Source organism: Aquila chrysaetos, chromosome 12, assembly GCF_900496995.4.
Source record: "Aquila chrysaetos chrysaetos chromosome 12, bAquChr1.4, whole genome shotgun sequence".
In the NCBI taxonomy this organism is placed as follows: Eukaryota; Metazoa; Chordata; class Aves; order Accipitriformes; family Accipitridae; genus Aquila; species Aquila chrysaetos.
In genome coordinates this window covers 21,260,949-21,276,160 of record NC_044015.1, presented here as the reverse complement: position 1 = coordinate 21,276,160, position 15,212 = coordinate 21,260,949, and the positions used below count along the sequence as shown (strand labels likewise).

The window sequence follows — 15,212 nt, the reverse complement described above, 5'->3', positions numbered from 1 at the left end:
TACTGATAAGGGCCTTTTAACCCCTTATCCAGAGAACCGCTACTTAGTTGAGATAGTCATATAACAACAACTTCACAAGGGGAATAAAAATATAATCTTATCCTCTTCGAAATGCCAGTGTTCTACCCTTTCCAAGGCTTCTAAGATGTATCGGAAGGTGAAGGCAGGAACAGACAAAAGCAATCCAGTGAAGGCAATTAGATGTTGTAATCTACATATGTGCTAGACGAATGTTGTCTAGCTATAGGCTTAATTAGACCAGCTTTAAAACACAAAGTGAATCTTTCTAAATACAGACTGGAGACACAATGATGCAAACAGAAAACAAAAAGCAGTCTGAATGGAATGACTGAAGTTCCTTTACAAACTATAGTGTGGGAATCATTACTGAAGATGCTACAATTTGGACAGATTTTGGATCTGAAGGGACTGCAAAGCTTATAAAGATATGCTATCAAATTTGGAGGCTCCTTAAACAGAAAATAAAACACAGAACTGGAAATTTATTCCAGCATTATTAAATATAACCTTGTATGGTCAAAAACTTTAACAAACTTAGAATGTTCTAACTCATTTGTTCTTACTATTTGTTTTGCAGAGTTGTTCCATCAGGTCTACTCCCAAGGGTTAAAAATCTAATCCAAAGATTTTTGAAATTTGAATTTATCCCCAATTTTTTTCCAAATTCCAATCCCCAATCTTTAAATTTAAATAGATCTTCTTTCTCAAGAGCATTTACACACTATCCCCATACTTGTAGCAAAACATTTGGTTTAATTACAAGAATCTGCAACATAAATTCTTTCCATATTATCATCTGCATTTATTTAGCTTTGCTTTGAGCATGACCTCAGGCCTGAAAGAAATATACTAGCTTTCACACAGCATAAAGCCTGACTTGACAGACACTTCCAGAACTCAGCTGACCATGTGAATGTCCGCTCAGGACCAGCAGCTTGTTAGGTTGAATACTTTATCAGCGTAAAACATGCTATCGCAAAGACTCTTCAAGTTTTCTACAAGAGTGCTCCACTTCTGGACAGTAGAGCAGGAACATGAAATTGAAGTTTGAGCACAGTGCTATGAAGATACACAAGTGGGTGTGCAAGTGTCAGCTTGGGACTATCAAAACTTACATGATATCATAATAAGTTAGGCTTGTGTAACGACGACAGCCCTGTGTATTGCATATTATCTGTAATATCAGAAGGCTGAAAACCCTCAATTTTTTCATTATTCTGGGTAGGCTATGAAAATTAACTGAGAAAATAAATCCATCCAATAATCACTATGCCTCTGGTCTAGTAACTTTAAGAATGGCTGTGCGAAAAAGCTTTCTTCTTCCCAGTATGAATCTCACTACTACCATGAGCAGCAATTGATCCCAAGAGTGCCAAGCTTACAGGTAAGTTTGTGGTTTGCATTTTTGACATTCAAGAAAATGGTATCCTATGGGAAACATGCACATGATCTGCCAAAGCCATTCCCTGTGTAGTAAAGTAAATGGAGTTAAGTGCCAAAGACAGGGCTTCCCTAAAACTCATACAGCAAAATTTTCAAAGACAGCTTAGAGAAGAATCAAATGATAATCTGCCTACCTCCCTAAAGGACCATCCCTTGAGTTGCTATTTTACACATAACAGATGTCTCTTAAGGAAAGTTAGAAGTATCCATGCGATAAATAATACTTACAGCATATGCACCTATTAAAAATGCCGCATTTGCTCGTTTCCGCTGGTCAAAACTAGTATAGTACACTATCTTCTTTCTGGATAGACTGAAATACTGTTTAAAAAAAAAAAAGACAGCATATTTACTGAGAGACTAATACACTTTAAAAATACTTTTAAAAGTCATTTTTCCAAAACTGAAAAATAAGTCAGAAAAAAATCTTATAGAGAGATTCTTAAAATTAAAGGAGACAAAATTACTGATACCATAAACAATCTTCTTACATTATAGATAAGAGTGCAGGGAAACAGCTGCTGTATCAGGACAGATCTCTTAGTTTTCTTTGCAAAAATGTCCTATAAAATGCAGTTGAACCAAAACATTCAATATAAAATACTGGAATTTTTTTCCAAGTTTAAATATTTGAAAAATAGGTATGAACATTGATTAAAGACACTGAAATTTTCAGACTAAAACACCCTCCTATATGTTCAATCTCTTTAGCACATAATTCTGTGGAAAAGAGAAAAACTGAAGCAATCAATCTTATAGGCGTTTTATAAGTTAAACACCACTCTTCCATCTATACTACCTAAAAATGGGGTGACAGACATCTTTAGGAAGCTTCAACAGCAAGAATTTATAAAAGAAAATAAATGATTGCAAAAGTGAAAAGCCTGAAAAAAAAAGGCTAGGCAGAGACAAAACTAGTAACACTTGCAATTCTTCTTTAAGAAAAGAAGCCTCTGTCAGAATCCTGTGGACAAAACTCCCATTGAAAACAAGACCAACAAGCACCAGAAAAAGAACAATAATGACAAACTGCAGCAAAGCTATTTAAAGCTAGAGAGAGATAAAATTCTCACTTAAAAATGGCAAGTTGGACAGTTTATTGCATTATTTTTTTTTTTAGCTTAATGAATTGCTACACCTTCATTATATTCTGCAATGCTATCACTCATGTTTTTCCTGACAGTTTCTGCAGTACTACTACAGTTGTGAGGAAGTCATCAACAGATATACTGGATTCTGCTTCTAAATATTTGAAGCGCATTTCTATTTTTAAAAGTTGCACATGTTATAAACTGCCTTTATACCAGTGCTGCTGTTACCCACTTCAGGTTTTTAACTCCAATTTGACAATTCTAATTTACTTTCTTTTCCTACTCTTGGCACTGATGACACTTGGGGATGGGAGATAAGGTAACTGCTGCAGAATTGTGTTTTATTTATTTAAGTAGTGCCAACTGTATTTCACTTCCACAAATCTGTAAACATCGACTCTCACCTTAAATCTTGTTGCAAATCTTAGGACAGCTTTAACCACAGAATCAAATTTTGCAAAAAAACAAATAGCTGATAAACTCAGGAGAAAACCGATGTATGTAGCACAGCAAGCGTCTTACTCCCACCACCCCCCAGGAATAGCACCTTTAATAGCAGTTCTAACTGTACATTCCAGCCTGGTCTTATTACCCACAACTTCCATAGGTGGAAGGAGTGAGAGTTTACACAACTGAGTATATCTAAATAGGACTGTAACTCCTCAGATAGCTGGCTGCTGTTGATTGGAAGAAGTCGTCTCTTGAGACCAACAGCAACATCTCCCTCAGTGTATATGCAAACATACAAAGCACAAGTAGTTATTTAATTAGTGAAGCATTCAATTATTAAAACTTGACAAAATTAATGGTGGTATTTTCGGATCCCTCCCTTCTTCCCCCTCCTCAATTTTTTAATTTTAGTGTTCTCTAACTGCAATTCCACCCATGATGTGTAGGTGGGATAAGATTACAGGAGTTCAGCAACAGTGACAGAACTTCAATTATAACTTGTTGACTACTACTACTTTTAAAGGAAAGTTCTTTCCAACAGTTTACAGTTCACCTGAAATACTATTTTAAATTGCAAAAAGCATATTCTGCTAGCTAGCCGGAAGTAAGTTCTATGTAATAAGACCATATTTCTTGTTTTATTTTATGGAATGGGTTCTTTTAATCATATAGGTAAGTCAAGTCATTCCAATTTTGAGACGCTTTCGTACCTGAAGTAGCCAAAAAGTGACAGCTCACCTTAAAAGTTCCCCAAACATTTAAGTGAAAGCAATATATCATTTTCATTGCTTCATTTTCAAACTGTAAGGGTTTAATCCTTATGAGCCGTATTGCTGTATGAAACATTTAAATGTTTTTTTGAATCCTGACTAAAATTTTAACACAAAATCGAAACCTGACATTAATTAACAGCTTACAGCATAGCAACCAGAGGAAAACTGCATCAGGATTTTACTTTTCAGAAGCCTATAAAACAAACCATTGTTTTTATTTGCACGAGTTACAGAAAAACAAGTTTTACAGTCAGTGTTTGCTGAAGTGTCAATGCAAAGCCTCTTTTAACATTAACACACAAATTCTCAACTCAGTACACTTTCAATATCAATACTAAGCTATATGATCTATTTTTAAAACTATTGATTTTATGACCATGTTTAATAAGCTAAGTCTATTCCTTTGGCTAGGTTCAATGGTAACAAGTGGTAAAGACAGTTCTTTAAGGTGACTGTTTTTACAGCTCCAGAGCTCCACCTGAATGGATTAGGGCTTTAGTTCCCGTAGATACTGTGCAACTCAGAAGAACAAAAAAATGTTTCAAATAAGAATTCTTCAATACAGGTTGTCTACAGGATAGCTATAGTTAGAGATAATATAGTAACATAGTTACAAATAATCTTTTTTCTAAACCAAAACTAATACATGCACTATTAAGCACTAAAGATATTTTTCTTTACCAGTAAGAAAATTTTAGCAGTTTCACGCATCATTAAAAGATATAAGGTAACAACATAATGGAACAGTATCTATCAAGATACATCCCCGAGGAATATACTTACGGACAATCTTTTGAACTAAAAGCAGAGGTTACATGAGAAGTGTGGCAGGTTTTGTTTCAGGTGATAAAATTAATTCACTGTGTACTTGAAAGGGTTCCAGAACAAATTATTTTCATTGTGAAATTACTTTTTTTTTTTAATAACATATCAGTTCTTGTTTCTTGAAGACCTCAAGAGAGATTTACTTGCACAAAAATTGATGACAGACTTAGAAGGTGACATTGTGGACAATTACTAGATTGATATCTGTTTAGAATCACCAGATTATTTGACAGTATTTTATTTAATGGATATGGTTTAATATACTTGCATTGTTCAAGCAAGAAATAACTGCAATATGTTTAATAAGCCTGGATCAATGCAAATACTATTTTTATACATATACACAGGTATATAGATGTAATGTGTACATATAAATAGCAGTGAATACAAGGCTGGCAAACTGTTGATAGAAAATGATGTATTAAAACATGTACACACAACCCTGCCTCAAAATCTAAGCTGTCCTAAAGGAGATGCATGCAAATACTATAATTCCATGTGTATGCCCAGCAGTTTATTTATATTAAAACAAAAATAAACCAAACCCCTCTGTGATTCAGCAGCAATACAGTTAGCATACATGAAATGTTAACCCCATAGTGCATAAGCCTGCCAGAACCTTCCCTCTCCTGCCTTTGATCTTCTGTACTTATATCATTTATCTCAGCAACACTCCTTCTCTGATTACCCTTCCTTCTGAATTTATCTTCTGAATTTACTGAGATTGTGTAAGGCTAGACACACACGAAACACAGCAGGTTTTTTAAAGCAGTTTTTATGAAATCAGACTTGTTTAAACAGAAGAAAAAAATATTTGTTTCATAAATGAATCATGGTTGCTTAGTCAAGCATTTTTTCCCCAAACAGAACTCAAAAGAACAAGTAGGAAGATAGCACGGCCAAGCATTTTTTTCTTGCTGTTGACATGGCTAGTCAGGATCATTTCCATAGCAATCAGCAACCAAAACATTACACACATAACAAGGTCAGAAAGGTTTTCCTGTAAAGCATAACTAGGACTTCAGCTCCAACTTTCTCAGCAAATGGATATCTGAATAAATTTTTTGGCTCTTCAGAACTATTTACTGTTTTTAAAAATCAGTCAGCATAAAGTTACAATAGTTTACTTTAAAATATTGGTCTGACATTAGCGCATTTCAAACTGGTACCCTTCTCCTTCCCCACCTGTCCCCCAAGAAAGGAGGGGAAAGCAGAAGGCTGCCTCCATGCCTAATTCCTCTCCCAAAACAGAAATAGATATAGCTGAAAGACTTAGAGAAGTTTTGGGGGTTGGTTTGTTTTAATGAGATCTTATACTCTCATTTCTCCTGTTCCTATTCATAGAAGTTTTAAACTTCATAAAAGCCTAAGTCTTAAATTCCTTTTGAGATACCACATACACACAGAACCCATTGTATTCTGTGAATAATGTTTTTGTGCCACGCTTCTTTTAAAGACTGTTTTCATAAGAAAAGTACATGAAGTGCGTACCCAACCAGGTATATACCAAATCATGGCAGGAGTCATCTGGGCTTAAGCACTGTGATTGCCTCAGGGTCCCCAAAGCATTGCAGCATGGCAACAGCAACCATCCTGCAGCAGAGGCTAGATTTCCAGAGAATGATCATCTGCAGTGCCTTTTACTTCCCATGATCAGCCAACTCCTGCTGTTGACAAGGGGCACGGTTACCCTTAATGCAAGGGTATGCAAACAGCAGGTTGCACAACAGGACTCTTTCTCCATGTTATTAGTCCTATCAGCTCTTCCCATCTCTGAAACGCTGATCACAGGCTGCCTACATGTCCCCCTGGTACCACATGAGAGTTGCCACACTTTTGCTGCTGCAGTTGCTCATTGCATCAATGCCTTGATGGCAGGTAAGTCACAGGTCATGAACTTGTCTTACACATACTTTCTGCATGAGATTTCTCTGTCCTGTTCCTGACCATCTGTACTCTTCACTTAGCACTGCAATTATGTTTGCTTTTTTCAAAAAATAGAAAAGTTACATTAAAATGACATCACGGTTTGCTAGATCAACCCTGCAAGTGTCAGAGTTACTAATACACTTTCAATTTGGCTCCCTTGGGTATTTTTTCCATTATAATATACAATCTTTGTATCACCATGATTACAAGCCATTTATGACAAGCAGCTTGCCTCATTCAATGCAGATGATGGTCTTATAGTAAGAATAAAGTCTGTAGAGACATTCCTGTTTAATACTGAATCGTTTAAAAAAAAAAAACCCAAACAAAAAAAACCCAAAACAACAAAGTCCTGAGGTATTAGCTGTGTTCTTATTTTCTGGGTGAAACTCTTGGTACTTAGGGTCCAGTTTGAAGGCATTCTAGTTCAACTATACAAGTATGAAGGTACACTTCAACAGTAATACACAAGACTATTCAGGTCCCAAACTGATCACAGTCTCAATTTGAATCTGGAAAAAACAGAACTAATCTCACTAGCTCTCATCGGCACAGTGAAAGTTAGAATAGTAGGTTTATTATTGGTTCTTCTCTGGAGTAACCACTTTACAAAGTGGGCATTCTCCACAGTCTTTAACTCAAATGTAAGGTCACAAACAGCAGAATTAAGGTTAAAAAAAAAACAGGTTCTTAGTTGGGTGAGCATCATTGGTCATGTGTTTGAATGGGATAGTGGCACTGGAAAATAGGCTGGTAAGATAACGTATTTATTTATAAACTCTATTTAGTGTTAACACAGAAATGGCAAATCCAATGTTTTCCCAATATGAACACAGGCATTCAAAATTAGAAATATTAGAGTTTAATTTGTAACTGATTTTCTGTACTAAGCAGCAATGTAAATTTTCACTAGAAGCACTTTTTTTACAAAAAGGTTATAGCAATTCTAAAAACCCCTCAATTTGCAGAACCTCCTCTTAAGACTACCTGACTTTAAGTCAGCACACCCCTGGAGGCAGCAGATAGCATGAATCAACTTGCACAATGGTTTCATTTGGGCAGCAAACATTAGTCCCAAAACATAATGTCATTTTTAATACAGGAATCCTCTTAACAGTGGCCAATGTTATTGCATATGCTGTCCCATTTTCCCCTTCTGTCAGTGACAGCTCTAATATTTTATATTTCTATAGATTTTAAATGTCATATTTAGTAAAGGGTCTCCTTGATATTTGCACACAAGTGATATTAACTAGTACTTTGGAATTAAAACAAGTTTCATTTCTTGCAGTTGATAAATTTTCTACACATGCTGCAAACCACTTTTTCCGCAGGCATTTGGAGACCAGGTTAAATCTACAGCTATGCACTCAGTGTACTGAGTCTTGCTGGAATGGAGTTCGGTTTTCTCCATAGCAGCCTGCATAGTGCTCTGTTTTAGATTTGTGACTAAAACCGCATTGATAACACACCAATGTTTTAGCTATTGCCAAACAGTACTTGTACAGCATCAAGGCCTTCTGTTTCTCACTCTGCCCCCACAGCAAGTAAGCTAGGGTGGGCAAGATGCTGGGAGGGCACATAGCCAGGACAGCTGACCTAAATTGACCAGAGGGATATTCCATACCGTATATCATCATGCTCAGCAATAAAACTGAGGAGCAGTCTTTCTAAATTAGCAGTTGCTCAGAGACTGACCAGGCATTGGTCTGCTGGTGGGAGGTGGCGAGTGACTGCCTTTGCACCATTCGTTTTGTTCCCTGCCCCGTCTCTCCCCACTTCTTATTCCCCACTTAAATTGTCTTTAGTTCAACCCACAAGTTCTACCTGGTTTTATTCTTCTGATTCTCTCCCCTGTCCCACACTGGGCTTGGGGCAGTAGAGAATGAACAGCTGCCACATGTTTAGTTTCTGGCCAGTGTCAACCCACACCAGGCTTGTGGTTTTATGATAGGACAGTGTTGTTAGAACAAAATTCAGTCATGGTGATCTTCAGAATTAACTGCTGCTTTTACAGATTCTAGACAACTTTATAAAAAAAGGACCAACACTTTGCAGTCAAAAGAAAAACTAAATGTGATATCCAAAGAAGATAGCAAAATTTTCTATCTTTAGTGAAGAGCAACTCAAAATTGCCTTGAATCAGCAATCATTATATGGAAGTAAGAAAGCTTCTATAAATTAATTGACAGGGAGCGACACTTCTCCAAGACAGACAGAAGGAACCATTTTTATATGTGTAAAAACACATTTCCATAACACTTATTAGAAGCAACATTTTATTAAATTGAATGAGATTTAGAAGTTTTAACTTTTCCACTGAGTGAGACTTAGTTCAGATAGTGTGATGTCAGGGCCCATGTTTTGTTCTTCTTCACAAGTGCGAGGGTTTTTTGTTTGGTTGGTTGGTTTAATAGCTGTTTTAGTTATTCATACTAGCATACCTATGCTGCAAACCCATGAAATAGCCAGTGTGGTTTTTGTTACTATTGTCTTGAAACTGTAAGGTTACAAAAAAAAAAAAAAAAAAAGACTAACACAGCCTTCAGTGCCTCACCTACTAAGCAACAGTGACAACATATTCATTTTTTTCCATTCTTCAGAGGGAAAAGAATTCAGAACAAAGAATAACCCTAAAGCTTAGTAGTAACTATCTAGATAATGAGCACGTAACAACCACTTTCACACTGGATGATACATTTTAGTTGAATTTCAAAACACAAAAATATAGGAACATTGTTTTTAAACAAAGCTTACCTTTAATTTCTTATTTAGTTTACAGCAGTATCTATATAACATTGCCAAATTTAAAGGTCCAAAGTCTCCGTAGAAACTGGGAGAAAAAGAACAAAAAAAAGTGTTATTTATACAACAGCTAAGCAAATTTCAACATGAATGTTGTTGATAGTTAAAGATGCAGTAACTTTTGGGGGATACCGAGTAGCCAATATATATGGTACAATAGATAAGCCCTTTACTGATTCATTCAAGAGGAAGATAGTAACAATGAATTTGAAAGCATTTGTAGCTTCAGTTTAAAGATGCTCAGGTAACTACCCTTTCCGTTACATACAGACACTAACTACAGAATTTTTTCTTCATCCCTTGATATCCAGTCTGGTTTTGGCCAAAACTACAGAGTGAAGAACTTCAAGACATGATCTACTCCCCTTTAAGCCATGTTGATGTCATCCTAGATAAAGGTTCCGCAACTGCTGAATATGAGAATATCTCATTAGATACTATGAAGAATAAGCCAAATAAATTTTACTACCCATAAGAAATTCTATTTAATAACAGCTGTCTTGATCTCTGTCTGAAATTCATTTCTTTGTATCCCATCCTCCACTATTACATATACACTTTACATATGTTTCCCTTTGCCCCCCCCCCGCCCAAATCCTCATCTCTAGGCTGTTCTTCCAATTTATTATTTATTTCATGTCTTCTGATTGTTCTTGTTTCTCTCTTCTAGATTCCTCTTAAACATTCATATTACCTTTGAAGCAGCAATCACTGTCCTTAGCATAAGAGCTAGCAGCAGTAGTCTGTACAGGAAAATTATTGCACAATAAAAGTAAGTTCCTGGTAGGGATTCACAGTGCTCTTCCTAGCTAACCCTTCATACAGACACCTTTACAAGTAAGAGCAGTCTTTATGCAAGCAACTTATTATGTGACCTTCTAGAGCTTTCTCCCTCCCCACCCACTCTGCAAAATTGCTCAAAATTTAAATTACAAGCTTTCTCCAATATTTTTCCTTGTTGTGTAAAGAAGTCTTTATCTTGATGGTCTATGAAAATTTGTTGATGCACACGTTATAAATTACAGTGAGAATGAACTATAACTTAAACTGTTTTAATCTGCTCTGCCTTAAGTCTTTAATAAAGGAGACAGGACACTTCTTACTTATTGACAAACAAAACAGGCCATCAGCATCTGAATGTGTGTTATTTGGGGAATGACAAAAGAAAAAGGTAACTATGTTCTATGACTTCTGGGCTTTGAAGGAGGGAAAACTTACTGAACTCAGATGATAGAACAGGTGGTAGTACCTTTCAAGCTTTCTTCCCCCATGGCAGAGGGTTTATTTTTCAGGAAAATTAATTACATTCCAGTTAAACATATGAAAACTTTTACTTTGAGGGCAGTCAAACACTGGGAAGAGGTTGTTCAGAGATGCTGTGAAGTCACAACCCAGTTGTACAAGGCTATGAGGAACCTGCTCTTGTTAACCTTGCTTTGAGCCTGGGGGTTGGATTAGATGATCTCCAGAGGTGCCTTCCAGCTTCAGCCATTCTGCTATTCTAAGTGGACACAACAACAAAGTAGGAGTTCCCTATCTTTTTGGTGCTTATAACTTAACTAATATCTTCCTCCCCACATTCTCTCAAACAAAAAAGCCAAGCCCAGTGCAAAAAGAGACAATTATATCCAGGACAAGTAGCCTACCTGCCACACCAATGCTATTTCAATATCAGCTACTTCACAATTTCAAACAACAACATAAGTGTTTGTTAAGATTCAGTTCAACCCTTCAGTACAAAATACTATGACATAATGCTTAATTACAGAAACTCATTAGCTGGGTCAAAGACTAAGCTGTCCAACTATTAGGACTTTATTTGTATGGTGGACAGAAGTTAACTCACTCAAGGAAAAATTGCAGCAGCAGTAAAGCAGGGTTTAACTTTAGAATTCCTCATCTTTTCTTAGGTAAGCCTGCCAGATACGGTCAACAGTTATAGCTATTTTTAAAACAAAACCATCCATACAGTTTTTTAAAAAAAAAAAATTTCTAAGAAGGACAAGTATGAGTTATGACAAATAAGTTAAAGCTGGAACTCTAACAACACTAGAGTTAACATAGCTTCTAGAAAAGCTACATAGAAGGCTTACTAACATATCTTCCCATTCTGCTCCACTAACACCTGCTCTAAATCAAAACATGAACCCTATCTTGTTCCATTAACTTTAAGATTATTTTGTAAAAATAAAAAAGATTTTAAGATTATTTTGTAAAAAATACTTTTAAAAGTATTGTGAAAAAGTGTGGAATATGATAGTTACTAGAATACAGAACACTTTTTTTCAAACCAGTGTGAGCAAAGTAGCTTTGATCAGCTCAAAGATAGAACTGAATACACAGTTCATCTAAAGCACTGAAGAACTACAGCCATGCTTTCAATAGTAAGTTATTATTACTATTAATTTCCTAGAAGTACATCAGTACAAAGTCATATATCCACTTCTACTTTTCTATATGATTAAACTCAAACAGAATTGTAGGAAAAGCACATTAAAATGAATTTACAAATCAATTTATTGACAACAGACAAATTAATTACTATTTTGGTTGGGATAAGGATAAAATACATTTGAGTCTATCCATGAAGTAATTATATTTCTACAAAATACAGCTATTCAGATTCCCTTGGCCACCAAGCTGAAGATGTAAATCTTAGACCAACTATTTCTCCATCACTTACTACCATTAAGTATGCTGTGCTTCTCTTAACACAGTGGGGGAAGTATCAGCGATTAAGATTCTGGTACTACCACTGTTTGTCTATGCTGCAGGAACAAGATATTTCTCAGGATCCAAACACAATCATAAAGGAAAGGCACTTTTGGTCACTGTTCCACCAGCATTATTACCCATAAACCAAATACTGGCAATTCCCAAGTTATTTACATAACACTATGTAGGCAGTATAAACCAGCCATTGGCTTCACTGATAAAACACTGTGGTAGATATGTGAGGGAGAAAGGTTATTTGTTATATGTATAATTTTAACTTTCCCCACTTAATACCTCTAAACTGGAATAAGCTTGAATGTCCCTTTTTTAATGTGTTTAAGTGAAACAAGTGCTTTAAAAACCTCCAAATCAGAGTTCTCTGAAATACAAAGCTCTGTATTGAAGTCAATGAACTCTGATCTACAAAACCCTTTTTCAGTTTATATCCTTAGAGCTAAATACACTTTGACATGTTTAAACAGAAAGGTTTAATCTTATGCGCCCTCATTACTTTTAGTGTAACAGGCCATTTTTGTACTTGAATTAGAGACACTTGATCCTGACTTACCCAGAGGATTTTCTTCTTAAGAACAGAACTTTGACAGAGTTAAATGTAAGTGGAAGATAGGAAGTGGGGGCTATGGGGAATAGCGAAGAAACGACACACCAAGTTGTCATCTGAACAAAGAATTTTATCTGGCAAAAGTTGAAGATAAAAAACGTAAAAGTCATCGAATCTTCTTATATGATACTCATGATAACAATCTACCCAATACTATTTTACTTCCATCTCTTTTACAAGTAATAGGCTTTCTTTGTATCTACATGTTTTAATAAGCATTTATACCCAATAAGAAATTAGGATGCCTCTGAAGCTTAAGCCAGTTAAGAGACACAGTCATTTACAATGGAGGTGGGAACCAGATATGAGGAACAGAAGGCAAGTATAGTATTAATCTACATTTAATTATATTTTGTTTTAAGCAAGTACTTAGATGATAGCTTAAATTATTCTTCCCCCTCATCCCATGGAAACTTGCTATCCTTATGCTTCTCAAACTAAGCAGCAAAACCCCAGAATATACTAGATGAATATTTAAATACTCTACTTCAAAAATACTACCATAATGCTACCTGGAAGCAGTAGCATAGGTTTCTTGTACCTGTATTCTCCTTAGAATAAACTCCTAGAACCACTCCTTCCTATCAGTTCTTATAGCTATTCTATAGACATTATACGTCTGAGGTATTTGCTGTACTGTATCATAGGAATGGTCATCCACCTAGAAAGGCCAGCCCATAAAGAGCTCATTGGTCTACTCTGTCATGCGAGCAGTTACTGTACATTCTTCCAGGAAATTTAATGGTGAAAGAAGTGTAGTCCACAACTCTTTAGTACAGCAACTCAAGTTGTTTCTGACTGCAGTTCCATGGGATGCCACGTGAAGGTGCCGTGAGTCAGCTCAAGCCTTGGGCACCTCTTCTGAATGCTAAAGTCACTTTTTACTAAGCATTTGAATACCATTGACCCTAGTACAGTAGAAGAACGATAAGCAGCTTTTGTATCTTGAGCTCTTGGATGGAGTCTGGTTATGGTCAATGAAGGAATACTATAGCCTGGCAGACTTTGAAATGAATTGATAACCTCCACATTAACATCACAGTCAATCTATTTGTGGCCAAGGTATCAAGTTATCTTTCAAAGATAAATTGCACTACTTATACTTTACCCCAGAAGCCTGATACTTTTTCCTCAGATGAATACACCAGAGCAGTAGTTTTATACTGCCATTCACTTACAATTTTGTGACATAGCAACAGAGGTACAGATGAAAGGATAGGAGATTCCTATCTGAAAAGCTATTTCAGGATTCTCTTCTTCATGACAGACCAGTGTCAATTCAGTGTTATTGCTATGCTGAACATGAGGGTATGCACGCATTCCTACCAGGGTGTAGGCATTTCCAATAGTTTGAATATGGTCCAAAGCCTAATTACCATATTGGGAGGGGAAAAAAAAAAAAAAAAAATAGGAGAGATCCACCAAGTCAGTTCTAACAATGCAATAATGCTCAGAGGGGATGATGTTACTTGCACAGCAGCTTACTCAATAATTGGTTCAGTAACTCGAAAACAAGTTTAAAAGTTTAACAATTGCAATAATTTTCTGGAGTATTACCCCAGAATTAGAGTACAACTACTCCTTTAGGTAGGAAGCTTGCCTTCTTGGAGACTAGCAACCATATAAAGTCATTTTTCTGCCAGAAAAAGAGCACTCCAAGCTTGCAATTACTCAAACCAAAACATTAACCACAAGAACTTCAGGAACTAGCAGAAATACAGCTTCCTAACTGCAAAGGTACACTAATTTTTCAGCATTTTACAAAGATCCAGCTTACTATTAAAATAAAGCAATGAGAGTGAATTGAAATAAAAACATTCTCTGCTTGCTTTTCTCCCCCCCTTTCCTAGGCTGGATTACTGGAATCTTCAGTTCACTGCACTGTAAGGCCCTTGCTGCATGTGCTCTGAAGCTAGTCATTAATCAGTACAAGAACCAGCTACTGCAAAAGTGGCCAACTGGCTACTACGGATAAATGCTTCAAATCATAAGCTCAACACATCTTACATGCAATAAAGTTTCTGGATGAAAGCCAAGAGGATCAGTCCACACATACCTTACAACCTAATGGCTGGTCAGGAAGTGTTACCTCTTAAGTATTCTTTCTCCAACTCCTGTTTCCTGGAGTGTGTTTCTCCTTCCTACTTGTCAAGCGCATGAAAAAAGGTGGGATGCTCAACAGCACTGTCTACCTGCTTTAGCCCCACCAATTCCAGTAACACATGAATTGCTAGGAGCTTTCTTATCTGGGCTGACACACAATCCCTAACACTTATTACTACTTAGAGATTGCACGCTTCTGAGTGGACAAAGGACGATACAGCAAATATAACCCTAGAAATGATGTATCACCTCACTGCCTGCATCTGAAGGTAGGAATAATGCAGAGGCTCTGGATTATGCAAAACACCAGGTACTCACTCCATTTCCCCTTGAATGTTCCAACTCCTCCTCAAGATCCCGATTCTTCAAAATAAAACAAGAACTCATAGATCCAAATTATAGAAAATTAAATAGCTATTCCAGATATATGCATTT

General features: G+C 36.3%; 1 protein-coding gene across 1 annotated transcript in view; it reads right to left on the bottom strand.

Moving 5' to 3' along the window:
* Positions 1-15,212, bottom strand: part of CDC14A (cell division cycle 14A) — a 67,170-nt gene that overhangs the window by 45,832 nt on the left and 6,126 nt on the right. Inside the window, 2 exon segments of the mRNA XM_030031969.2 lie at positions 1,693-1,785; positions 9,290-9,365. Of these exon segments, the coding sequence (XP_029887829.1) occupies positions 1,693-1,785; positions 9,290-9,365 (169 nt within the window).